General features: G+C 41.2%; 1 protein-coding gene across 6 annotated transcripts in view; it reads left to right on the forward strand.

Moving 5' to 3' along the window:
- The window catches only part of CDC16 (cell division cycle 16), a 39,969-nt gene extending 13,705 nt beyond the window's left edge, over positions 1-26,264 (forward strand). For 3 of the 6 annotated variants that reach the window (XM_050767017.1, XM_050767019.1, XM_050767021.1), the window contains 7 exons: positions 2,477-2,602; positions 11,141-11,293; positions 13,417-13,480; positions 15,930-15,991; positions 16,919-17,054; positions 19,214-19,304; positions 25,781-26,264. In XM_050767017.1, coding sequence (XP_050622974.1) covers positions 2,477-2,602; positions 11,141-11,293; positions 13,417-13,480; positions 15,930-15,991; positions 16,919-17,054; positions 19,214-19,304; positions 25,781-26,040 — 892 coding nt within the window. In that variant the 3' untranslated portion in view covers positions 26,041-26,264. Of the gene's footprint in view, positions 1-2,476; positions 2,603-11,140; positions 11,294-13,416; positions 13,481-15,929; positions 15,992-16,918; positions 17,055-19,213; positions 19,305-25,780 lie in introns of those variants that run through there. The other 3 variants (XM_050767018.1, XM_050767020.1, XM_050767022.1) reach the window with 3 other exon arrangements.

Here is a 26,264-nt window from a genome sequence, read left to right on the forward strand (position 1 = left end):
TCAAGTTTAGAAAAATGTCAACTATATGAAGAATTAATTGCTTAAACTCTAAATGTTCTAATTTCTGTGATTTCTTCTGTGCAAACAAAACAATTGATCTCTAAGGGAAAGAGCATAAACTTTGGAGTCAAATTTGAATTCTAATCCAAGTTCTGTGACTTACCAACTGAAATTCCTTGGGAAAGTTAATTTCTCCTACTCTCTTTCTTTAAAAATGGGGATGTCAGCTGGGCATGGTGGCTCACACCTGTAATCCCAGCACTTTGGGAGGCCAAGACAGGCGGATTACCTGAGGTCAGGAGTTCGAGACCAACACGGCCAACATGGTGAAAGTCTGTCTCTACTGAAAATACAAAAATTAGTTGGGCGCGGTGACATGCGCCCATAATCCCAGCTACTTGGGAGGCTGAGGGAGGAGTAATTGCTTGAATCTGGGAGACGGAGGTTGTAGTGAGCTGAGATTGCACCACTGCACTCCAGCCTGGCTGACAGAGTGAGACTCTGTCTCAAAAAAAAAGGGGTGGGGGGTGGGGGGATGTCATGTTCATATACCAGGATTGTTAGAAAAACTGATGCCACGAAAGTACCCTGTACTAGGAGGAAACGAGAACGTTCCCTGGTTGGTTGTATGGTTAGCATTTTAGAAGAACTACATAGAAAGATGATTAGTATTGTAAAAGTTCTTTTGAGCTATGCTGCTTTAATCTAGTGTACAATTCAGTGATGGACTCTTATCAGTGGTCCCCTACCTTTTTGGCACCAGGGACCGTTTTGTGGAAGCCCACCCCCCCATCAGGGGTGGGGGCACTGGTTTCGTGATGATTCAAGTGCATTACATTTATCGTGTACTTTATTTTTGTTATTATTACATTGTAACATGTAATGAAATAATTATACAACTCAATGTACAATATATACAACAATTGCATATAATTATACAACTATAATGAAGAATCAGTGGGAGCCCTAAGCTTGTTTTCCTGCAACTAGATGGTCACATCTGGGAGAGATGGGAGACAGTGACAGGTCATCAGGCATTAGATTCTCATGAAGAGTGTGCCACCTAGATCCCTCACATGTGCGATTAACGGTAGGGTTTGTGTACTTAGGGGAGCCTCATGCTGCCTCTGATCTGACAGGAGGCAGAGCTCAGTGTTTACGCACTTACAAGAACCTCATGCTGCCTCTGATCTGACAGAGGCTCAGGCGGAAATGCAAGTGAAGGGGAGTGGCTGTAAATACAGATTAAGCTTTTTTTTTCTTTTTTCAAATGGCAAGTTCTTTCTTGACACATGAAGCTTTACTCACCTGCCTGCCACTCACCTCCTGCTGTGCCGCCTGGTTCCTAACAGGCCAGGGACTGATATACCAGTCCGTGGCCCAGGGGTTGGGGACCCCTGCTCTACATGAAACAGGAAACATTTGGATAAAAGAAAACTTAAAATACAAGGAAGTAAGGTATCACCCCATATGTTTTCCACGTTTTGTGGTATGTTCTCTGTATTCCTTGTGGGTTGATTATACGGTGTTCACTGTATAATTATACAGTTATTTGCTGATATATATGAGTCCAGTCCGTGTAACCAGGGTACATCTGTTGACCACCATCTACAGGATATCGCTTAATTCCGTCAAGCCTCAGTATACCTGTCTTTAAAATATAAATGAATTTATCTTGCAAGTTATTAGGATGAGAGGATGTATCTACTAGGTTACATAGTGGAGTTTCTGGATTAAGTAAAATCTGTAAGTTCTATTTAGAATGCTAATGGGGTTTGCTACTGTACATAAAAAGCTGTGACACTCTCCTAAAATTTCTTAAAATTTTGCTATACTGTTAAACAGTTTTAGTTTAAATGACTCAACATAGATGTTACGTTAGTGTTTAATATGTTGACAGTTCATTTATTTGCTAAATGAATGTTAATGTTTTTGAGGCCATCTCCTTATATAAAATTAATAATTTAAGAATAAATATTAGCCGGGCACAGTGGCTTATGCCTATAATCCCAGTGACTCAAGAGGCTGAGGCAGGAGGATCACTTGAGCCCAGGATTTTGAGGCTGCAGTGAGCTATGATCATACCACTGCATTCCAGCCTCCAGCGACAGAGCAAGACTCTGTCTCTAAAAATAAAAAAGAATAAATAGACCGGTGCCTGTAATCCCAGCATTTTGGGAGGCCGAGGCGGGTGGATCACCTGAGGTCAGGAGTTCGAGACCAGCATGACCAACATGGTGAAACCCCATCTCTACTAAACATACAAAATTAGCTGGGCACGGTGGCGACCTGTAATCACAGCTACTTGGGAGGTTGAGGCAGGAGAATTGCTTGATATTGGGAGGCAGAGGCTGCAGTGAGCCAAGATGGCGCCACTGCACTCCAGCCTGGGCAACAAAGTGAGACTTCGTCTCAAAAAAAAAAAAAAAAAAAAAGAATAAATATTATATTACTTAAATTAACTCTCTTGTTTTAGCAAAGCCACAACACTTGAGAAAACCTACGGGCCTGCATGGATAGCCTATGGACATTCGTTTGCGGTGGAGAGTGAGCATGACCAAGCGATGGCTGCTTACTTCACAGCAGCACAGCTGATGAAAGGGTACGGCAGAGCAAACTCATCAGACTCCATGAAGGGATGTTTTTCCTAATAGAAATGAAATTTCTGTTATTATTATCACTGCTATTTGGTTGCTAAACTAAACAAAAACATTTTACTTGCCTTTTTATCTAGTTGCTTGTGATTGTAAAATAACTGAAAGTGGAGGGGTAAAGAGGCTGGTGAAGTGAATTTGCCTAGCAGTTGATTTCAACCAGTGCAAGAAGGAACTAGGAAATTAGGCCAGTGGAGATGAGTTATGAAAGCCCTTCTTCACATGCTCATGCAAGAATAAAAATATTCATGAGCAAAATTATTATCTCTTATCTATTACCAAAAGGTATTTGATGTGGCTTAGTGGAAAGTGCAGGACTATGTTTGCCAATATTCTAGATTTATATCAATATTAAATGTGTTGATACTAAGAGTGTGTTACTTTGAGGAGTAGAGCACTGCTATTCACATTGACTGTTTGGTCTCGCCATCGGTTACAACTTACAGGGTTTGTTTGTGTGGACTGCTTCTGTTGACTGGTGACTCCATCCCTGCCTGGAGAGGTAGTGGGAGTGCAGTGGTCCAGAGGCCTGGTCTGGAGTCATACCTCCTGGACTCTTCCTGGCTCTTCCACTCCCAGCCATGTGATGTTGGGCAAGTTTCTTAGCCTCCTGAGAAATAGGAATAATAGCAAAATTTACTCACTGGCTTATTGTGAGAAGTAATTGAGATAATACCAATTAAAGACTTTGAAGAGTATCTTACGCATAGAAAGCACTCAATGAAAGTTAGCTACCTTTGTTTATTGTAGTATGCAGGGGTGGAATCATATATTTATCTATATTGAATTTCATCCTGTTAGGTTTGATCTCTTTGCAAACTGTTAGACTCTTTTTGGCACTCAGTTCTGCATCCAAATTATTATCAACCTCAGTCAATAGTCATATTAAATTTGGTAAGTATGAATTTTGTATCTAAGCATCCAAGTAAATATTGTGAAGGACATAGCTCCTTAGCTGTATTAGTCAGTAGGGTTGCCCTAACAAAAGACCACAGACTGGGTGACTTAAAGGACAGAAATGTATTTTTTCATAGTTGTGCAGATTGAGAAGTCCAAGATCAGGGTGCTGGCCAGTGCAGTTCCTCTTGAGGGGTTTCTTCCTGGTTTGTAGATAATTGCCTTCTTGCTGTGTCCTCACATGACAGAGAGAGCTCTGGTGTCTTTTCCTCTTGTAAAAACATTAACCCTATTGGATGAGAACCTTACACGAACCTATTGGGTAAGAGCCTTACACTAGCCCTGTTGGATAAGAGCCCTACACTAGCCCTGTTGGATAAGAGCCCTACACTAGCCCTGTTGGATAAGAGCCCTACATTAGCCCTGTTGGATAAGAGCCTTACACTAGCCCTGTTGGATAAGAGCCTGACACTATCCCTGCTGGGTAAGAGCCCTACACTAGTCCTATTGGGTAAGAACCATACCCTTAGGACTTCATGTAACCTTTATTATCTCTTCATAGGCCCTATCTTCAAGTACAGGCACAGTAGGGGTCAGGGATTTAATGTATGAATCTGGGGGACAGAGGGGACACAAACAGTCCATAGCACTAACATATTACTAGAAATAACCTTCCAGATTACAGTTGTACACCCAGTTACGGATCCACCTAAATGATCCTCATACTCAGTCCAGGTCTTTCCATCCTGTTCACCAAGATGGGTGAGACCTTTTCCAGTTCAACTCCAGTATCTGCATATTTCCCGTATGCCTCAATCTGATGATTTGTTACCAAAAAAAAAATCCCAAGAATTCACTGAGTTGGTTTTTATGGGCACCTGCTGCAGTCTGGTAATTTTGATTTGACGTTTTGGGTGCCCAGAAACAGAATAGTCATTTGTTAGTTCCTAGCTGGGAATCAGAATCAATGATAATTAATGACACTATACCTTCAGTGTTTCCAAATCTAACAAACTTTGTCATTAGATTCTCCATTAAGCTAGGGGTGGTAGCTCACACCTGTAATCCCAGCACTTTGGGAGGCTGAGGTGGGAGGATTACTTGAGGCCAGGAGTTTGATACCAGCCCTGGCAGCATAGTGAGACCTTATCGTTTCAAAAAAAATTTAAAAATTAGCTGGGTTTGATGGTGCCTGCCTGTAATCCCAGCTGTGTGGGAAACTGAGGCAGGATGGTCACTGTGCCACCACAATCAAGCCTGGGTGACCAGGTGAGACACCGTCTCAAAAACCTCATGATAACTCATCAAGATAAGCATTATTTTTCTTTCAAGTTTACTTATCTGTCAGAGCAGCCTGCACTTTCTTGTCTGTGTTTGGATAAATGCTTGAAATTGGATGAATATTTTTACGTTTCCTTTATGATTGTTTTTTTGAGTCATTGGTTATTTAAGAATATGTTGACATTTAACTTCCACATACTTATGAATTTCCCAAATTTTCTTCTTTTGTTGTTTTTTATCTTAATTCCATTATAGTTGGAGAACATACTTTGTGATTTTAGTCCGTTTAAATTTATTGAGGCTGGCCAGGCACAGTGGCTCACACCTGTAATCCCAGCACTTTGGGAGGCCCAGGCGGGTGTGGATCACTTGAGGTCAGGAGTTCAAGACCAGCCTGGCCAATATGGTGAAACTCCTTCTCTACTAAAAATACAAAAATTAGCCAGGTGTGGTGGCTCACGCCTGTAGTCCCAGCTACTCGGGAGGCTGAGATAGGAGAAGCACTTGAACCTGGAGGCGGAGGTTCCAGTGAGCTGAGATGGCGCCACTGCGCTCCAGGCTGGGCGACAGAGCGAGACTCCATCTTAAAAAAAAAAAAGAAAAAAGAAAAAAATTATTGAGGCTTTTTTATGAGCCATTCTGGAGATCGTTCCAGATGTATTTGAGAATTCTGCTCTTGTTGGGTGGCGTGTTCCATAGATAACCTGTTATATCTACTTTTCATAGTGTCGTTGAAGTCTGCTATTTCATCATTGATCTTCTACTTATTGATTCTGCGCATTATTGCAAGTGAGGTATTAAAGTCTTCAAATTTTATTGTTGAATTTTCTATTTCTCCCTCCAATTCTGGTACATTCCACTTCATATATTCTTAGTCTCTGTTGTTAGGTGTGTATATAATTGTCATATTTTCTTGATGGATTGAGCCTTTTATCGTCATAAAATATCACTAATTATCTCTAATAATACTTTTTGATAAAGTCTGTTTCATCTGATGTTACTGTAGGCACACCAGCTCTCTTTTGTTACTGTTTATATGGTGTGGTTTTTTTCATCCTTTTAATTCCAACTTGTGTTTTGAATCTAAAGCATGTCTCTTGTTGACAACATATAGTTAAATCAAGTTTTTAAATCTATTCTGCCAGTTGCTGCCTTTGGACTGTTTATCCCATTTATGTTTAGTTACTAACAAGATAGAATTTATGTCTGGCGTTTTGTTCTTTATTGTCTATACATCACATCTTTTGTTCCTGTATTTTTCATTACTGCCTTCTTTTGTGTTGAGTAAATATTTTATAATGTCCCATTTTAATCCCTTTTTTTATTATACTATATATATATATATATATTTTTTTTTTTTTTTTTTTGAGACGGAGTCTTGCTCTGTCACCCAGGCTGGAGTGCAGTGGCCGGATCTCAGCTCACTGCAAGCTCCGCCTCCCGGGTTTACGCCATTCTCCTGCCTCAGCCTCCCGAGTAGCTGGGACTACAGGCGCCTGCCACCGCGCCCCGGCTAGTTTTTTGTATTTTTAGTAGAGACGGGGTTTCACTGTGTTAGCCAGGATGGTCTCGATCTCCTGACCTCGTGTTCCGCCCGCCTCGGCCTCCCAAAGTGCTGGGATTACAGGCTTGAGCCACCGCACCCGGCCTATACTATATATATATATATATATATATATTTTTTTTTTTTTTTTTTTTTTTTTTTTGAGACGGAGTCTCGCTATGTCGCCCAGGGTGGAGTGCAGTGGCCGGATCTCAGCTCACTGCAAGCTCCGCCTCCCGGGTTTTTACGCCATTCTCCTGCCTCAGCCTCCCGAGTAGCCGGGACTACAGGCGCCCACCACCTCGCCCGGCTAGTTTTTTGTATTTTTTAGTAGAGACGGGGTTTCACCGTGTTATCCAGGATGGTCTCGAACTCCTGACCTCGTGATCCGCCCGTCTCGGCCTCCCAAAGTGCTGGGATTACAGGCTTGAGCCACCGCCCCCGGCCTATACTATATTTTTTTAGTAATTTTCTTAGGTTGGTTATCTTTAGGATTATAATTAGCACCTTAATTTAAAACGACCTACTTTGAATTAATACCAATTTAATGTTAATAGTATACCAAAACCTTACTCCAATATAGCTCTGTTTCCTCTTGCCTCCTTATGCTGTCATTGTCATACAGAATACATCTTCCATATTATAAGTCCATCAGCACAGATCTGTGATTATTATTTATTAGTTGTCTTTTAAATCAGATAGAAGAGTTAAAAACAAAAACACATTTTATACTGTCTCATAATTACCAATATAGCTATTTTTATCAGACTCTCATTTCTTCATGTTGGAAACCAAAAATAAAATTTGAAGACCCTCCCCAACTATCTAAATGGGCTTCCTTCTCTAGGCCAGGGCCCTCTAAATTTAACCTGAAAGACTGGTTCAGGCCATGATGGGAAGTGGGGGTCCAACACGCCTCTTTACACCCTACAGCGTTAACATCAACATGGATGTTAATGGACCTTCAGTCTGATAAGAAGAAACACTTACCATCTATCCTCTCTGAAGCCTGCTACCTGGAGGCTTCGTCTGCATGATAAAATTTGGTCTCTGCAACCTCTTACAACCCAGATATTGCTTACTGTTGATAATAACTCTTTCAACCAGTTGCCAATCAGAAAAATCTTAAATCTACCTGTAACCTGGAAGCCTGCACTTCGAGTTCTTAGAGTTTGACTCTTCTTCAACAATGTGGATTTGAATTCCTATGTAGTATCCTTCTATTTTAGCATAAAGGACTCCCTTTAGTATTTCTTACTGGGCAGATGTACTAATGACAGATTTTCTCAATGATACATTGTTATTATTTATGTAATTTTGTTTTTCAAAGAAGCTGTGAGAAGTGTGTAATTTATATCATTTGTTATATTAACTCTGTTATTTACCATTTTTAGTTCTCTGTATTTGTTCCTATGGGTTCAAGTTACCATCCAGTGTTACTTTCTTACTGTAATACAGCTTTGCTGTCACCCGCTTCCTATTATGCTGTTATTGGTAAACCTTACATTTCTGTATGTGATAGGCCCAACAATATAATTCCATATTGCGTATCCCTAATGAGAAAATCTAAAGTTCAAAATGTTCCAGAAGCCAAAACTTTTTGAGCAGTGGCTTGACACTCAAAAGGAATTGCTCACTGGAACATTTTGGATTTTCAGACTAGTGATGCATAAATTCCCAAATTAAAAAAAAAAAATCAGAAATCCCAAACACTTCTGGTCTCAAGCTAAAGAATACTCAACCTGTACATAGAGTCTCACTCTCTTGCCCAGGCTAGAGTGCAGTGGCACCATCACAGCTCACTGCGTTCTCAAACTCATGGGCTCAAGGGATCCTTCGGCCTCAGCCTCTCAAGTGTCTGGGACTACAAGCCCATACCACCATGCTTGGCTAGTTTTTTGTTACTTTTTAGAGATGGGGTCTCACTGTGTGCCAGGCTCGTCTTCAACTCTGGGCTCAAGCATTCCTTTCACCTTGACCTCCCAGAGTGCTGGGATTATAGGCATGAGCCACTGCACCCAGCCTACAATTGCTGTTTAAATCAAGAGGAAAAAGAAATACCTGTTAAATTGTCATTTGTAATTACATAATTATCTTTACTAGTACTCTTACTTTTTCTTGTGGATTTCAATTACTGTCTGGGGTACTTTCAGCTTGTAGAGCTTTTTTGTGTGTTTTCTGTAAGGCGATTTGCAATAAATTTTCTCATTTTTCCCCCCCCCCGGGAATGTCTTAATTTTCAACAGATAATTTTGCTAGATGTAGAATTCTTGGTCAACTTTCTTTCAGTACTTTGAATGTCATCAGCTGCTTTCTGGCCTCCATGATACTTGGTGAGAAGTCAGCAGTTGATCTTACAGAAATTGCCCTTGTATGTAATGATTTTCTGTAACTGCTTTAAACATTCTTTTTTTCATCTTTTTCAGTGGTTTGACTATTATTTGTCTAGGTGTGAATCTCTTTGAGTTTATTCTTCTTGGAGTTCTTAAAGCTTCTTGGAAATCTTCTGGCTGTTATTTTCTTCAATATTCTTTCTGCTCCTTTCTTCTGTCTTCTGGGACTCCTATTATACATGTGTTGGTATACCTGATAGTGTGTCACAAGCCTCTGTGGTTCTGTTCATTTTTCTTCTTTTTCTGTTTCTCAGATGGGACAATCTCAGTTGACATCTTTAAGTTCAATAATTCTTATTTCTGCCTATTCATGTCTGCTCTTAATCCCTTCTAATGAATTTTTTATTTTAATTTTTGTACTTTGTAACTCTAGATTTGCTATTTGCTTAATTTTTATAATTTCTGTATCTTTACTGGTGTTCTCTGGTGAGACATTGTTCTCATAATTTAGTTTTGTGGACATAATTTCTTTTAGTTCTTTAGAATTTAACATGGCTTATTTAAGCTATTTGTCTTGTTAGTCCAACATCTGGGCTTTTCCCAGAATAGTTTCTATTGACTGCTTTTTTCATGTGTATGGGCCATAGTTTCCTGTTTCTTTGCATGTCCTTTTTTTGTTGAAAGTAGATATGTAAAGTCATATAATGGGGCAGTTCAGGAAATGAGATTTTCCCACACAGCCCCAGGATTTATTGGTCATTGTCACTGTTTGTTTAGTGACTTTCCAGAACTAATTCTCTAGTTTATATACTTTGTTGTATGAAGCCACTGAAGCCTCTGCTCGGTTAACTAGCAGCTTTGATATCTTAAACCAGTAAGTCTTCCACCCTTTGTGGAAGGACTCTGCACACCTTCAACACTCAGCATTGTTGACAACTCTGCCTTAGCCTTCTCAAGATCGGCCAGAGATGAGATAATAGGGCCTTCTCAGGCCTTTTCTGTGCATGCATATAGCCCTATGCATGTGTATGGCCTTCCCAATCCCCAGGAATGTGTCAGAGCTCTTTATAGCCCCCTGTGAACATCTTATTCCCCAGGTTTCCTTTTAAGTTTGTAGCCTGCATCCAGTTTGCCCTGACTGGGATAGCTGCCTGAGGCGGCAGCCAATGCTAAATAATTGCTGTTGATTGTTTCCAACAAATCTCCTGGGGATAGAGCTTTTCTCACTGAGTGGGCTGGGAGGTTAGTAGAAGACAAGCTATGAGTGGGGCTCTTTTAGGAGCTACCAGACAGGTCAAATAGCAGCAGTTCTCTGTGGGGTGTTTGAGGAACTCTAAATTAATTCTGCTTTCTCCAGTGGCTGCCAGGCTAATGGCTTTACAGCTACTGTGGTTATGAGGCTGCTTGTTTTCAAGGTTAATGCAAAGCTAGGGAAAGGGAGATGGGAATAAGACAAATTAAAGCAACATGAAGTTTGTTGTTCTTACTGAGATTTAGCCATTTTTCTTGAATATACACTCTTCAGATTGTTTTAAGAGCTTGATTACCTTCCAAAGTTCTGAAAAAGTTGGTTTTGATAATTTTTGCCAGTGTTCTTGTTGCTTCTATGGATGAATAGATTTTTGGAGGTTCTGACGCTGCCATTTTGAAAGTACTTCCAAGAGGTTAGTTGTAAACACTTTTAAAGAATTTGTCATGACCTTCTGTAGAGGATATAATCTTAATTTGAGTTACGGCTCTGGATTAGAACCAAAGCACATACCAAGCAATCAGTATTTATTGATGTTCTGAGATCATCATCAAAGAAAGATTGTCTTATTATACTTGCTTTAATGCAATCGCTGATCCAGTCGTGTGAACAGATGAAAATTCAATTAAAAAGTAGTTCTGACTCTGCCTAGAACTGTCTCAGAAGGTGGGAAAATTGAATCAATACACAGAGCATTCTTCATAACTCCTCTGCATAGAACTGATTATCATGGGAATTCACAGAAGGGAGAGCATTTATGTTAGAAAAGTCAGAGGTAGCTTTGTAAAGGGAAGTAGACCTTGAACACAGTCTTGAAGGATAAATGGTGTGAATAAATCAGAGGAAGACCAGTGTGGGCTGTGGCGTGACATTCGCATCAAGGAGGAAGACAGCACCACAGAGACATGCCCTTTTGCTTTAGAGAGTTTTTGTTTTTTTAATGTGGAATAAAATGAAAATTAAAGGTAAATACGTTGCAGATAGATTCTAGAAGTGGCAGCTGATTAGTCCAAAGTCCATTAGGCATTCATTAAATATTTGTAAATTAAGAGTTAGAAAAAAGTAAATGCTGTGTTTTGGCTACCTTTAAATTATTTTGCAGATAGGATTTGGAGTTGACAGATTAATTTCTGCGAAATCACAGTTTTTGGTGTTGAATATGTGAAATTTTCCAATTTTTTAGGTGTCATTTGCCTATGCTGTATATTGGATTAGAATATGGTTTGACCAATAACTCAAAACTAGCTGAAAGGTTCTTCAGCCAAGCTCTGAGCATTGCACCGGAAGACCCTTTTGTTATGCATGAGGTCGGCGTGGTTGCATTTCAGAATGGAGAGTAAGTACTGGAAGACTAGAAACCCTTCTGTTAACTAGTGATTGTAAATAGAGGAGACGGTTACTAGAGTTAACTGACCAAAGGGACTCTTCAGTAGATTTGTACTGTTAAGTGTTCTATTTTAGGAGAAGGAGATAGAAAAAAGAGAGAAACTGTTATCTTGGATTTCCTTAAAAATTCTAAACCCAGGTTTTGGTCTTTTTTGACCTGAGCTACCACTTGTTTTCTTACATGATTGGACAATTCAGATCACACAGACCCCACAGTGTGGCTGGGGGCCCTGTGGAACCCTTAGTTATCTCTGTGTTGATAAGGAGTTGAATTTATGTATTTGAGAAACATTTGACATGGTTTTTGAAACAAAAGTGTTTTCTATTTAGTTACTAGTAAGTCAGAAAATTTAAGTAATTGGAATGACCCAATCTCTGAGTTTCCTGGTCAGTGGAGGCTTTACTGCACCCTAGGGTATCTGTGGAATTAGTGGTGTTACACTCAACGAGAAAAATGTCTGTAATCCTTTGCACCCTAGGATATCTGTGGAATTAGTGGTGTTACACTCAACGAGAAAAATGTCTGTAATCCTTTGCATTTCATGACATACAAATTTTAAAATGGTGAATTAGTTTTAGTTTTTTTGTTTTTGTTTTTGTTTTGAGATGTAGTCTCGCTCTGCCACCCAGGCTTGAGTGCAGTGGCGCAATCTCAGCTCACTGCATTCTGTCTCCCGGGTTCAAGCGATTCTCCTGCCTCAGCCTCCTGAGTAGCTGGGATTACAGGTGCCTGTCACCACGCCCGGTTGATTTTGTATTTTTAGTAGAGACGGGGTTTCACCATGTTGGTCAGGCTGGTCTCAGACTCCTGACCTCATGATCCGCCTGCCTCAGCCTCCCAAAGTGCTGGGATTACAGGCGTGAGCCTCCACGCCCGGCCGTAAATTAGTATTAATACTACTGCAGTGTCATTTATGGCATGTATGTGTTTTAAAAAATGGGTTATCTAGGTATTTTTTTGAAGCTTGAAGCTTTTAATATAATACAGTAATCATCAGTATTTGCAAATTTGCCTACTCACTAAAATTTATTTGTAACCAAATCAGTTCCTGAGGTGCTTTCCTAGCCATTGGCAGACATGCCCACGGCTGGGAGAAAGCTGGGTCTCCTGGCACACACATTTCCAGCTGGAGTGTAAGAAGGCAACGCTCTGCCTTTTTTCTCAGTTCAACTATAAACCAGTGTACTTTTTGTGGTCTATTTAGTGCCAGTTTTCACATTTTTGTGCTTTTTGTTGCTAATTTCACTGTTTTGAAATAATCCCCAAGCTTAGTGAAATGCTGTCTAGTGTTAATTGTGATGTATCTGACAGAGGAAACACATGTGTTAGAGAAGCCTCATTCAGGCAGGCATCAGTTACAGTGCTTGCTGGCCCTGACTTCAATATTGATGAATCAACAGTATGTATCAAATAAGACGTCTTTAAACAGAAACACACATAAAACAAGGTCACACATTGATCGATTAGAGAAAATGTTACCATTCCCCTGGGAGCCGCGGTTCAATATTTGCTAACTCAGTGTGCACAGTGACTTTATAGAACATAACTACTGTGGTTGGTTGCAGTGGCTCGCGCCTGTAATCCCAGCACTTTGGGAGGCCGAGACGGGCATGTTGCTTGAGGCCAGGAGTTTGAGACCGACCAGCATGTGCAACATGGCGAAACCGTCTCTACTAAAAATACAGAAATTAGCTGGGGATGGTGTTGTATGCCTGTAGTCCCAGCTGTGTCAGGAGGCTGAGGCACAAGAATCACTTGAACCCGGGAGGCAGAGGTTACAGTGAGCTGAGATCGCACCACTGCACTCCAGCCTAGGTGACAGAGTGAGACTCTAAAAAAATACATATATATATATATATATACACTACATCTCCCAAAATCTTGAAATCTTGAACTCTTGATATTAATGCCATAAAATTAATCATTTGTGACTTAACTTTGAATTTTTATAATTATTTCCAGCATTTTACCCCATTGCATTTTAGTACTACTAGAAAGATAATCAAAAGTTTTTTAAAAGTTTATATTTGGTAATTTTGAATAATCTGCAACCTTTTTTCCGTTCATTTTAGATGGAAAACAGCCGAAAAATGGTTTCTTGATGCTTTGGAAAAAATTAAAGCAATTGGGAACGAGGTATTCTTTGTTGTATCTGTAAATACACACATACACACCCCTGAGTGTTCATTGTTAAATGAGGAAATCTCATTGCCTTCAAAGATAATAAGCTGATATTTTCATAACAAGCAGCTGTTAATGTTTGCATTGTTAGTTAACTGTTTTACCACGTGGTAAGAAATGAGTTTTTTTCCTAATTAAGAGGGCAAATGTTGGGCGTTTGCTTCTTAAATGGGCTCTAGCTTTGAAATGTGAGAGGCATCAGAACAGATTGGATGATTATTTGAAGCTAGGAATAGTCTTTGGTTCGTGGAACCTATTGGGCACTGTAGCGTCTGATGTAACATTCCTCCTCTAGGACTTCAGAGAGCTTCTTTGACTGAAGGGTAAATAAAGTATAGCGGCAGGTCCCATTTCTGAAAGAATAGGGGTGGGATAGTTATTACTGAAATTCACACCTTTTGTTTCTGTTATTGCATACTGAGTGTGTATTTGGGCCTTTCCATTTTAAAATATTTGACTGCTTCTGTTGCATGAACGATGTACCCCATGAATTGGTGCTTATGAGTTAACGTAACAGTTATCAAGGATGTGCATATACTGATATGACTTAAAAGTAGTAACAATTTTAGATGCCATAAACTTGCATAGGTAAGAGATTTGCATGATGCTCTTCTGTTTCATCCGTGCCTGTTTTGTTTCATTCTATTCTGATTTTCACTTCTCAGCTTCCTGCTGTTCCTGTTTCTGTTCCTGTTTGTGCACACCTGCCCACAGTTTTCTTCTCCCTTGGCTGTTAGCTCTCTCTGCTGTTATAGACACAGCTTTGCTTTCCTGCCTAGCGATCTGCCTGTCCCCATAGACACAGCTTTGTTTACTTTGGTCTCTCATGTTATCTGAACTTATAAACACTATTCCTGTGTTTGCACATGCATGTATATAAAGCAGGTGCCTCTGCCACATAGTCGTGGTTAGTTCTGGATAATCCAAGTGTTTTGTTAATGGGGATTGCCACTTGCCACCTTGTCAGTTTTCAGACGGGCTTAGCAGCATCAGCATCGCCTAGAAGCCTGCCAGGAGTGCAGAATCTCACACCAAATGAATCAAAATCTGCAGTTTTAGCAAGATCCCCAGGGGATTATCACACACAGAAAAGTTTGAGAAGCACTTTCCTAAACCATACTTTAGGTTCAACTGAACCTGTATTCTTTGATAATTAAGAGGCAGTAAATTTAGAATCTTACAGAAATTTAATGGTTTGAAGTATGAAAGCACAATACTATCGAAATGTCAAAATGCCCATTAAAAAGCTATATGAAGAGGGGGAAGATATTGACTTTATTAGAAACTGCAGAAAATGTTAAAGAGAAATAGTCATGCCTAAGAGTCATTAAATGATTTGTTTTTCATTCACATGGGCTGTGCCTCCTAGAACTGGTCTCAATAGAGACAGAATCTGTGTCTCAGGTCTGTTCATTCATTTAGTTGACGTATATTTAACGAGTCATAGGCTCTGAGCTAGGCGTTGGGATGCAACGGGCAATGAGTTTACTATTTCCTGACCTCAGATCAACTGGGGAACGTAAATAAGTAAATTGATGGTGAAATACGGTATAATTGAGGAACTAAAGGTGCCCACAGAGAAAGGCAGTTCACCCAGAAATGAGCCTTTTGCATACACCTCAGTCCTGAAAGTCATCACACATGAGCCAGGCAAAAATTAGGGCAAGGGTATTTCAGTATTTGCAAAAATTGGAGCTAATTCAGTATGACTTGGATTTTGAGTTCACAGAGAATGTTAAGGAGTGGGTCAAGAGGGTTAAGTGTGGGTCACTAAGGGCCCAGAATGAAAGAGTTTGTACCTTATCCTGAGGAGAGTGGGAAAACAAAAGGGATTTAAGAAGGAAACAATCTGGTCAGACTTTGATGATTGGGGCCCAGATTTGACTCTGTTAAAAATAGGTTGGAGTTATGCCTAGCAATTAGAAGGAACCAGCCCTGGTGTGCTTCGTGGAAGGGTCAGAGGGAATGGGGGTGCCATTCACTGACTGGAGGGGCACTCAGAAGCAGTTAGGTCAGGGGCGGGATGGCCAGGGAGAGACAGGTGTGGTGCGTAGCACACCGAACTTAAAGTGCTTGTAACAGTTCCAAGCAGAAGTATTTAGCAGGCAGATGGATAGAGAGGTCTGGTGTTTGAGGGAAAGCTCCGAGCTGCAGATACTCATTTGAACTCCAGCAGGGATTGGCTCTTGGATAAACTTGTCCTAATGATAACAGAGTCCTCAGAAGTCTCCTAGTAGGGAAGAAAGGGAGATAGATAAACCAGCAGTTACCCTGGCCTTGTGGCGTGCTGGAGGCACACACTGGGAGAGAGCCCAGCTTGCAAGGCGTGAAATAATTCAGTGCAAACAAATCAGGCTGAACCGTGACATATATAACTCGTGGGCTTGATGTTGCTATGTTTTAGGTAACAGTTGACAAATGGGAACCTTTGTTGAACAACTTGGGGCATGTCTGCAGAAAACTTAAGTAAGTGGAGTAGAGCATTTTCAGAAATATACTTTGTGACTCAAAGTTTACTTAATTTTGAATACTTTGTCATATTTTTATTTCATGAGATCCACTAGCTTTCTTGTACTTGGCTGCTCAGGTATAATTATCATAAAAATCAGTTTTTATTATTTATCTCTGGTGTAATTTTATTTTAGAAACATTGAGATTTTTGCTTTTTCATATGAAAATTTAGTGTTCAAAATTAATTCAGAAGAATTAGGACAGTAAGATATAATTAAAATCCTATCCATATTCTAACTGTTTTCTGCTTGAGGTTTTGTGGTGTGATAAACAGGCAACAGTTGAAAAATGGTTTTTTTGGTTAAATAAGTCTGGGCAATTTTAGGTTACTCAAGATTTAACAAGTGTTTCTATTGCAGGATTTCTTTGAGTCTTTACTATGTATTACAAGCTTATGGTATTTTCCAAAGTTTAATTGAGGATAAAACATTTTTTTCACAAAAGACTTTACAAGTCAAGTATTCCAGAGAACTTTGGGGAGCACTTTTCTAAGTAAATCTTTTGGACCTTAAAGCAATACACCTTGGCTGCTTTTATTTACCCCTGATATGGGACGCTGACTGTCACCTAAGGGGGGTGTGTGGGAAGGACACAGCTAGGAGGCAGGGACTGGGGTTCTGGTTGCAGTGTCCCACTAGACATCAGAAGGAATACAGCAGACATCCCTGCAGGAGTGCCCTTGGCCGGAGGAGGGAGCAGGCCTGGAAGATGCATTTAGAGGGCATATTGAGATGCGTGAGAGTAGGTGTGGAGGACGTTCACCAGTCTAGACTGCTATTTTTATCGAGATAGTGTTTCTTGGGTGTTGATATGGATGGAATCATCTTAGACTTAGGGATTTAGTGCTTTTACTGTGGCCAGTGATTGTGTTCTCCCCCACAGAAAGTACGCCGAGGCCTTGGATTACCACCGCCAGGCACTGGTGTTGATTCCTCAGAACGCATCCACCTACTCTGCTATTGGATATATCCACAGTCTGATGGGCAACTTTGAAAATGCTGTGGACTACTTCCACACAGTATGTCTTGTCTTTGTACCTGGTTTTAAATCTGGTTAACATTGACCACTTCCTTTTTTGAAATATTTTTTCTAGGTAATGTTTTACTTAATATTTTAATAATCTTTAGGCAACCTTACGTTTTATTCTTTTCTTTGCAGAGCGAAGCATGTAGGTGTTGTACAGTATTCATCAAATTAGAAATAAACATAAGTCCTGTCCTCAGTGTTTGCAGGGAAGTGCGCAGGTGCCCAGCGGCACTCGCCAGTGATCTGAGTGCTGAGCACAGCGTTATCTGTCCACGTAGGCCCTTTGGGAACTCCCAGTCTTTCTGTTGATGACTTTTACAATTAATCCGCTTAGATCACTTTAGTAGATGAACAAAACAGTCTGTGCAGTCATCACAAGGAAAGAACCTTTCCTTAATCCATGTACCATATTCCATCAAATTTAAGACCATGAGTAAGCAGGATGACCATAAAGAAAAAAGTGCTGCCAATTAAACTTTAACATAATTTTTTCCTGTCACTTAATTTTTTTGTATTTAGAGAAAATATTCTTGAACATATTTAGGCAGATTTGTATTACTCTAGTACATACCTAGAAATGTACATGTAAGTGAAATAAATGGTTGCAATATTCAACCCAGAGGGCCAGTATCTGTGTTTTCCCAGAATAGTGCCCTGATGCTAGCACACATACCCAGTTCCTGACTCTGGGTTTCCTCCCAGCCACAGACACCTGCTTTCCAACTCTCTCTCTCTCATCACTCTCAGTCTGCTAAAGTGTCAATGGAGGGTTTTTAGAAAACCACAATCCCTGTATCTGTTTAAGTGTTCCTCACATGGTTTGTGATCTAGTCTGTGCTGCCAACATAACCACCAAGTCCATGCTGCTCAGGCAGGTTTTACCTACATCACAGCGGTGGCTGGTTGATGGCAGTAATAGGAAACCACAGGTAAAAGGGAAGCAGTGTTCGAATTTGAGAAAATGTGGGTCTTAGAATCAGTGAACTAATGCTATTTGGAAAAAGAGATAAAATATGAGAAAATTTATCAAAGATAAACTCATGAGCGGTTTGTAACTGATTTTCAGGAGTTCATTAGAGATTTTGAGGTTAGATGAAGTCGTGAAGGTACCATGATGGTCACCAGAGCACTGAGCTCGTCAGAAGTTTGGACTAAGCACATTTTCTAGTCCTGTATAATCTTTTAAATATGTATATTTGAGTGTTGTATAATTTACCTTTCTTCTGAGATCTGATTAATACAGAAGGCTCGGCTGGGCATGTTGGCTCACGCCTGTAATACCAGCACTTTGGGAGGCTGAGGCGGGCAGATCACGAGGTCAAGAGATCAAGACCATCCTGACCAATATAGTGAAACCCCGTCTCTACTAAAAATACAAAAATCAGCTGGGCACATGCCTGTAGTCCCAGCTACTAGCCCTGTTCCTCAGTCTCAGGCTGAGGCAGGAGATTTGCTTGAACCCAGGAGGTGGAGGTTGCAGTGAGCCGAGATCACGCCACTGCACTCCAGCCTGGCGACAGAGCGAGGCTATGTCTGAAAACAAACAAACAAACAAATACAGAAGGCTCAGAGAACTCTATATGGAGATAGAACTTTTTTTTTTCTTTTGAGATAGAATTTTACTTTGTTGCCCAGGCTAGAGTGCAGTGGTGCGATCTTGGCTCACTGCAGCCTCCACCTCCCAGCACTTTTCCTGCCTTAGCCTCCCAAGTAGCTGGGATTACAGGCACCTGCCACCATGCCCGGCTAATTTTTGTATTTTTTATTAGAGACGGGGTTTCACCATGTTGGCCAGGCTGATCTGGAACTCCTGACCCCAGGTGATCCACCCGCCTAGGCCTCCCAAAGTGCTGCGATTACAGGCATGAGCCACTGCCCAGTCGAGATAGAACTTTTTAAAAAACCTTTTTTGGTGTAGGTTTCCAGCATAAGAAAATAGAATAGTGTGATGAACCTCCATGACCCATAACCAACAGTCATCGGCTCATGGCCAGCCATCGGCTCGTGTAGCTCTGGCCCCACTAACAGTGCCGCTTCCCCCACCCTGGATGCTCTGGAATATTTTGAAATGAATCAGTGTGGTAATATTTCTAAACAAAAGAGAAGGAAATACATTTTCTTTTAATAACCATGCTGAATCTTTTATGGCAGGCCCTTGGTCTTAGGCGAGATGATACATTTTCTGTTACAATGCTTGGTCATTGCATCGAAATGTACATTGGTGATTCCGAAGCTTATATCGGTAAGATTATCATTATTCTTATTGGTATTGTACTCCCATTTTTTAGGTTGTTATATGTCTCTGTTTATGTTTCTCATATTCTCATTGAGGTTCCAAGTTTATCTTTCTAACCATTCGTGCTGCATTAAAAACAAGAAACTCCATTTATTTTATTGGAACAATGCTGTGGGGAGTTAGTGACTCACCAAGGATACATTCAGTTTAAAGTTGAATACTTGCTTGTGGAAAATACCGCTATAGAGTAAGTGTAAAGCACTTTGATAGAAGGACCCGTCTGTTTCTATAATGGAAAAAGAAATCTTAGCAACATTTTTCTAATACACAATCGAAGGGGCTCTGTCATTATTTTAAATGCAGGGTATAACAATATAAATCTTTACATTTCAATAGAATGTTGAGATGCCATACATTTCCATAACAGTGAAGAAGTAATAATGTAAGTTTGGATGGAATTGCTGTACTTGGACACTCGTTTAGTTATAAACATTACATGATAAGGAGGATGTGGTGAGGTTAAATCTTGAGATCTAGGATAGGGAAGTTGCAAGCCTGCTAACTCCCGTTCCTACTAAAGTAATTTCTTTCTTTTTTTTTTTTTTTTTTTTTTTTTTTTTTTGAGACGGAGTTTCATTCTGTTGCCCAGGCTGGGGTGCAATGGCACGATCGCGGCTCACCACAACCCCTGTCTCCTGGGTTCAAGCGATTCTCCCGCCTCAGCCTCCCGAGTAGCTGGGATTACAGGCATGTGCCACCACGCCTGGCTAATTTTGTATTTTTAGTAGAGACTGGTCTTCTCCATGTTCAGGCCAGACTGGTCTTGAACTCCTGACCTCAGGTGATCTGCCTGCCTCAGCCTCTCAAAGTGTTGGGATAACAGGCATGAGCCACTGTGCCCGGGCCCTACTAAAGTAATGTCTGATGTAATTTCCCCAAAAGTCAAAAAGATCAGGTAATGTGATAGAAAACAGAGCAGAGCTTTAGATTTTGAGAAGGACCTCTCTGCTTATGTGTCTTGGGGTTCCCTGAGGGAAACAGAGGTTGCTCCTAAAACAGGGTCTGTGGTGCCCTCTGGTTTTCCCAAGGAGTCCGAGGCTGTCAGAAATTACCCTGGGTCGTCTCATGTGGGCATCCAGAGTGGCAAGAAGACAGACTGGGGAAATAATCCAGTCAACTGAGAAGAACAACAAAAAATGAGTAATACCTGTTGTAAAGTAGGATAAACTGAAGCACATCATAGTTTAAAAATGCATGTTCACATAGAGTTAAGCTCCACAGCTCACTCTCTTAACCATCCTGTAATTGTGCCTGCTCTATGCCCAGTCACTGATGCACTTGTGTGGTAGCTCATGGCACACTTAACAAACAGTTTCCCTGTCCCCTTAGAACCTGGGTTTCATTTCCGGCTCTACAGCAGTATAAACAATTTTTCTCTGAATGTGTTGGGTTCTATCCTTATGTGTCTCAAATTTTATTAATATTACTGAATCTTAGAGGGGGCTCTGATGTCTTTAATCCTTAGAAATATTAAACAATCTATAAACAAAGGAATGTATGAGGTTAAACAGTATTCAAATTTCTATGTACTTTAAAACATTCAGGCAATGTATCGAGAAGCACACCTAATAAACTGTAGTGAATCTTCTCTGGATGAAAATTTAGAGAATATCTCTCAAAAGAAGCTATCTAGGCCGGGCATGGTGGCTCACGCCTGTAATCCCAGCACTTTGGGAGGCCGAGGCCGGCAGAGGTCAGGAGGTCAAGACTTACCTGGCCAACATGGTGAAACCCTGCCCCTACTAAAAAAAGAAAAACAAAAAACAAAACTAGCCAGGCATACTGGCACACGTGTGTAGTCCCAGCTACTCGGGAGGCTGAGGCAGGAGAATCACTTGAACCCGGGAGGCAGAGGTTGCAGTGAGCCAAGATTGCACCACTGTACTCCAGCCTGGGTGACAGAGCCCATCTCAAAAAAAAAATAAACTTATATATCGGTAGTTATGCATATTCTTATATATATATTAACAGTATTTTACATGCTTATAACCTTAAAAATAATTGAAAAGTGTCAAAATTATATGCCTTATACATTTCTGTGGGCTTGAAAATGATACAATATAGGTTGTTTAAAGCAGTCACTAGAATGTATAAACTTCTACATAATCACTAAAAAAGAAAGTTCATACCAAAAGTAGTAATACTAGGAATAAAAGAGGGCTCAACACTGCCTTTGGGAGAGGAAGGGTCCAGATTGGTATGTTTTTAAAGTCCTCCTCCAGCCTGCCATGAAACATGGCTGGATTTTTCTCCTTGTCCTGTGTAACCTCCCTTAATTTATCATAGTTTACTGCCTTAGGTACTCTCTCATTCCTCCAAGGAGAACCTCAAGAAATTAGGTAACCCCAGCCAGTTGCCCTCAGTTACCAAGGAGCAATTAGGTAGGAAATGGCCACTGAAAGACTGAAAACAAGAAAAGGACTTGGGTCCCTCATCCAAACTGGGCAGTGGTGGCCAGGCACTTCCACACGGAAATCTTTCACTTCACCAGAGTGTCCCCAGCCAGAGACCCGCAGTTGTCTCTGTGCTTAGGTGCTATCCACTGAGGATCCCGAGTTGGAAAAGGGAAATAGCGAGGCAGGGAGTTCCCCTGTATACAGCTATCGCCACATGGCGATAGCTCCAGCTCATGCCCACAAATGAAGGCTCTCTAGAGAGGAAAAAGGGAAAAATAAAAGAAAAATAAATCCCAAAATTTGGGCTTACCTCCTGACTGGCTCACCAAAATATGTTACTGGTGTGGAAGGTCTTCACTACAAGTCGTCCAGGTTCTTGGCATGGTGAAAAAAGATTGGACAAAACACACAAAGCAGTGGAAGACAAAAGCATAGGTGTATTGAAGTGAAGGTACACACCACAGAGTGGGAGCCGGCTTCAGCAAGTAGCTGATGAGCCCCAGCTGGGGTTTAAGTACCCTTAGGGGTTTCCTGTTGGTCACACCCTATACGAATGAAGGATTGGTTTGTGGCCAATCAGAGGCTGAAGTGAAGTTACACCCTATGCAAATGAAGACTGTGACCAATCAGAGGCTGAAGTGAAGGCGCCCTGTCTTTAGACCCTATTCTGCCTCAGTTAAGAAGCAAATAAAGGCACTCAACATCATTACTTATCAGGGAAATGAAATTAAAACCATAGTGATGGTGTGTGCCTCTAGTGCCAGCTACTCAGGGCTGAGGCTGGAGGATTACTGGAGCCCAGTATATCAAAGCTGCAGCGATCACACCACTGCACTCCAGCCTGAGCAACAGAGTGAAAACCCTGTCTCAAAAAAGTAATATAAATAAAACCACAGTGAGAAACCAGTACACACCCACCAGAATGGCTAAAAGTACAGTACGTGGTATTGGTGTGATGTGGAGCAACTGGAACTCTCGTAGATTGACTACTAGTGGGTTATAAAACGGTAAAGATTTTTTGGAAAACTGCTTAACATCATAGTAAAGCTAAGCCTATTATATCAGTTCTCCATTGCTGCTTAACCACTCCAAAACCTCAACCAACAATGTGTTATTTTTACAATTCTGTGGGTTGAGTGACCCATTTGTGGGTCTTCTCTAGGTTTACTCATGCAGCTGTGGTTAGCAGATACTTGACTGGGTAGATGGTCTAAAATGGTATCATTTTCCAGTAGGGAGCTCAGCTTGGGTGCTAAGTCTCTTTCTCTGGGGCTTTCATCTTAGGTTTCTTTGTAGCACGATGTTCTCAGGGTTCTAAAGGACAAGAACCGAAGTTCAGGACCTCTTGAAAATTCAGAGTTGCACAACATCACTTCCATCACGTTCGGTTCCATCAGTACAAGTCTCATAAGCTCAGAGTCAATGTGGGAGGGGCTGTACCAGGGTGAGGGTGCTGGGAGGTGTGATTCATTGGAGTGGGTATGAGGGTGATGATTGACCATACTGATTCTGTGATGTAGCAGTTGTGCCCCCAGGTGTGAGCCCAACGGAAGCAAGTGCTTCTGTCCACTAAAGGTCACAAACAAGAGTATTCATAGCTTTATTCATAATAGCACCTAACTGGAAATGACTCAAACGTCCACCAGTAGGAGAGAGGAGAAATAAATTGTGGCATGTTCATACTACTGAATCATTTAGAAACATGGATCAATTTTACAGATTTTTAAAAATTTTTAATTATTACTATTTTTTTTTCTGAAAGGGAGTTTCAGTCGCCCAGGCTGGAGTGCAGTTGTGCAATCTCAGCTTACTGCAACCTCTGCCTTCTGGGTTCAAGCAATTCTCTTGCCTCAGCCTCCCGAGTAGCTAGGATTACAGGCGCATGCCACCCCACCTAGCTAAGTTTTTGTATTTTTAGTAGAGATGGGGTTTCACCACGTTGGCCAGGCTGGTCTTGAATTCCTGACCTCGGGTGATCTGCCTGCCTCGGTCTCCCAGAGTGCTGGGATTACAGGCGTGAGCCACCACGCCTGGCAAATTTCACAGATTTTTGACAAAAATATGAATATCTACTGATTACTTCCATTTATAAGATTAGTGTATTAGTCCATTCTCGCGTTACTATAAAGAAATACCTGAGCCTGGGTAATTTATAAGAAAAGAAGTGTAATTGGCTCACAGTTCTGCAGGCTATCCAGGAAGCATGATGCTGGCATCTGCTTGGCTTCTGGGGAGGCCTCAGGAAACCTGAAATCATGGCAGAAGGCTAAGTGGGGAGCCACCACTTCACATATCTGGAACAGGAGGGATTGAGAAAGGGAGGAGGTGCCACAGACTTTAAACAACTAGAACTGACTGTCACGAGAACAGCACCAAGAGGATGGCACTAAACCATTCAGGAGAAACCACCCCCATGATCCAATCACCTCCCTCCAGGCCCCACCTTCCAACATAGAGGATTACAATTCAACCTGAGATTTGGTGGGACACGGATCCAAACCATATCAGTTAGTAATGAACAAAACTAATTGGTAGTGATAGAAAAGTCCACATAGTGCTTACTTCAGGCTTGGGAAAGCTGGCAGTATTGACCAGGAGTGGGCACAGGGCGGTCTTAAGGAGCTGTGCGTGTTCTGTGCCCTTCTGGCGGTGGTCATGTGGGATGCATGTACGTGGCGTTCATTCAGTCGTGTGCTTAAGGAGATTCACACTTGACTCTTGGTTTTTGCTCAATTTTAAAAAATGTAAACTCTGGTTTCCTAGAGATGTTGGGTTGAAACCTCAGCTCTGCCCCTCGGCAGCCCTGTGGCAAGAAAGGCAAGTCTGAGCCTTAGTTTCGTCATTTGTTCAAGGCAAGTTCATAGGAAGCTAAATAAAGGCTGGAGAGTTGATAATGAGTCAGAGGGACGTCTCCTTGACCTTGCAGAAGAGATTTACCATTCATGTCATTTTTATTTCTAGAAGGTTTGCATGTCATTATCTGCCAAACTACCTATTCCTGAAAGCTATTGGTTTGAACTGTGTAAAACTCATTTTGTTTATGTCGAATGATTGTACCTAATATATCTGTTCAGATCTGTTCAAATTTATATCACCCTTAAGGTTTTAATATATGGGAAATGAATTTTATTTCATTGTGGCTTCTGTGTGCATAAGATTGGTGACTATACCCAGTGGGCGCAGCAGTTCTTTTTTTTTTTGCGACGGAATCTAGCTCTGTCAGCCAGGCTGGAGTGCAGTGGCACGATCTCAGCTCACTGCAAGCTCCGCCTCCCAGGTTCACGCCGTTCTCCTGCCTCAGCCTCCTGAGTAGCTGGGACTACAGGCGCCTACCACCACACCCGGCTAATTTTTTTGTATTTTTTTTTAGTAGAGACGAGATTTCACCGTGTTAGCCAGGATGGTCTCAATTTCCCAGCCCACCTCGGCCTCCCAGAGTGCTGGGATTACAGGTGTGAGCCACCCCTCGCGGCCACACAATGCAGGTCTTATCTGTAACAGCAGAGGAAAAAGTTGCCCACAGGCCTCATCCGTATTTAGGAGGCCTTGGAAATAGGGCAGCTGTTGAAACCCTGGAGTTGCAACTGCCTGTGCTTCTAAAAGTCTCCTGACACCTCCATTGCAAATGGTGGAAAACAAATGAAAAAGAAAAGATTGGAATGTTGTTTTCCTTCTGCTCTCAACTTTTCCCTAATGTCTGCTTTCTGTCCCAGAGTCCCATCCAGGCACACACTACATTTAGTCATCCCGTCTCCTTTGCGGTCTCTCGCCTGTGACAGTTCCTCAGACTTCCCTTGTTTCTCATGACCCTGACAGTTCTGAGGAGTACTGGCTCTTAAAAGTATAATTTGACTTAAATGATAGAGATGGTGTATAATGATGGAAATGATAGATAAATGATGGAGTTTTATATTTTATTCTAAATAGTATAATCTGACTTAAATGATAGAGATGGTGTTATATAACAATAGAAATGATAAATGATGGAATTTCTTATTTTATTCTAATTATAGTATTTCTTTTTAGGAGCAGACATTAAAGACAAATTAAAATGTTATGACTTTGATGTGCATACAATGAAGACACTAAAAAACATTATTTCACCTCCGTGGGATTTCAGGGAATTTGAAGTAGAAAAACAGACTGCAGAAGAAACGGGGCTTACGCCATTGGAAACCTCAAGGAAAACTCCAGATTCCAGACCTTCCTTGGAAGAAACCTTTGAAATTGAAATGAATGAAAGTGACATGATGTTAGAGACGTCTATGTCAGACCACAGCACGTGACTCCAGTCAGTGGTCCTGGTCCCGCTGTAGGTTAGTATTCTCTCACATCCTCTCCATGGCTTAAGAACGTCCCACTTCCTAACGTGACTCCAAACTGCATCTCTACATTTAGGAACAGAGACCCGCCTTAAGAGATTGGATCGCACACCTTTGCAACAGATGTGTTCTGATTCTCTGAACCTACAAAATAGTTATACATAGTGGAATAAAGAAGGTAAACCATC

Source organism: Macaca thibetana, chromosome 17, assembly GCF_024542745.1.
Source record: "Macaca thibetana thibetana isolate TM-01 chromosome 17, ASM2454274v1, whole genome shotgun sequence".
Classification (NCBI taxonomy): Eukaryota; Metazoa; Chordata; class Mammalia; order Primates; family Cercopithecidae; genus Macaca; species Macaca thibetana.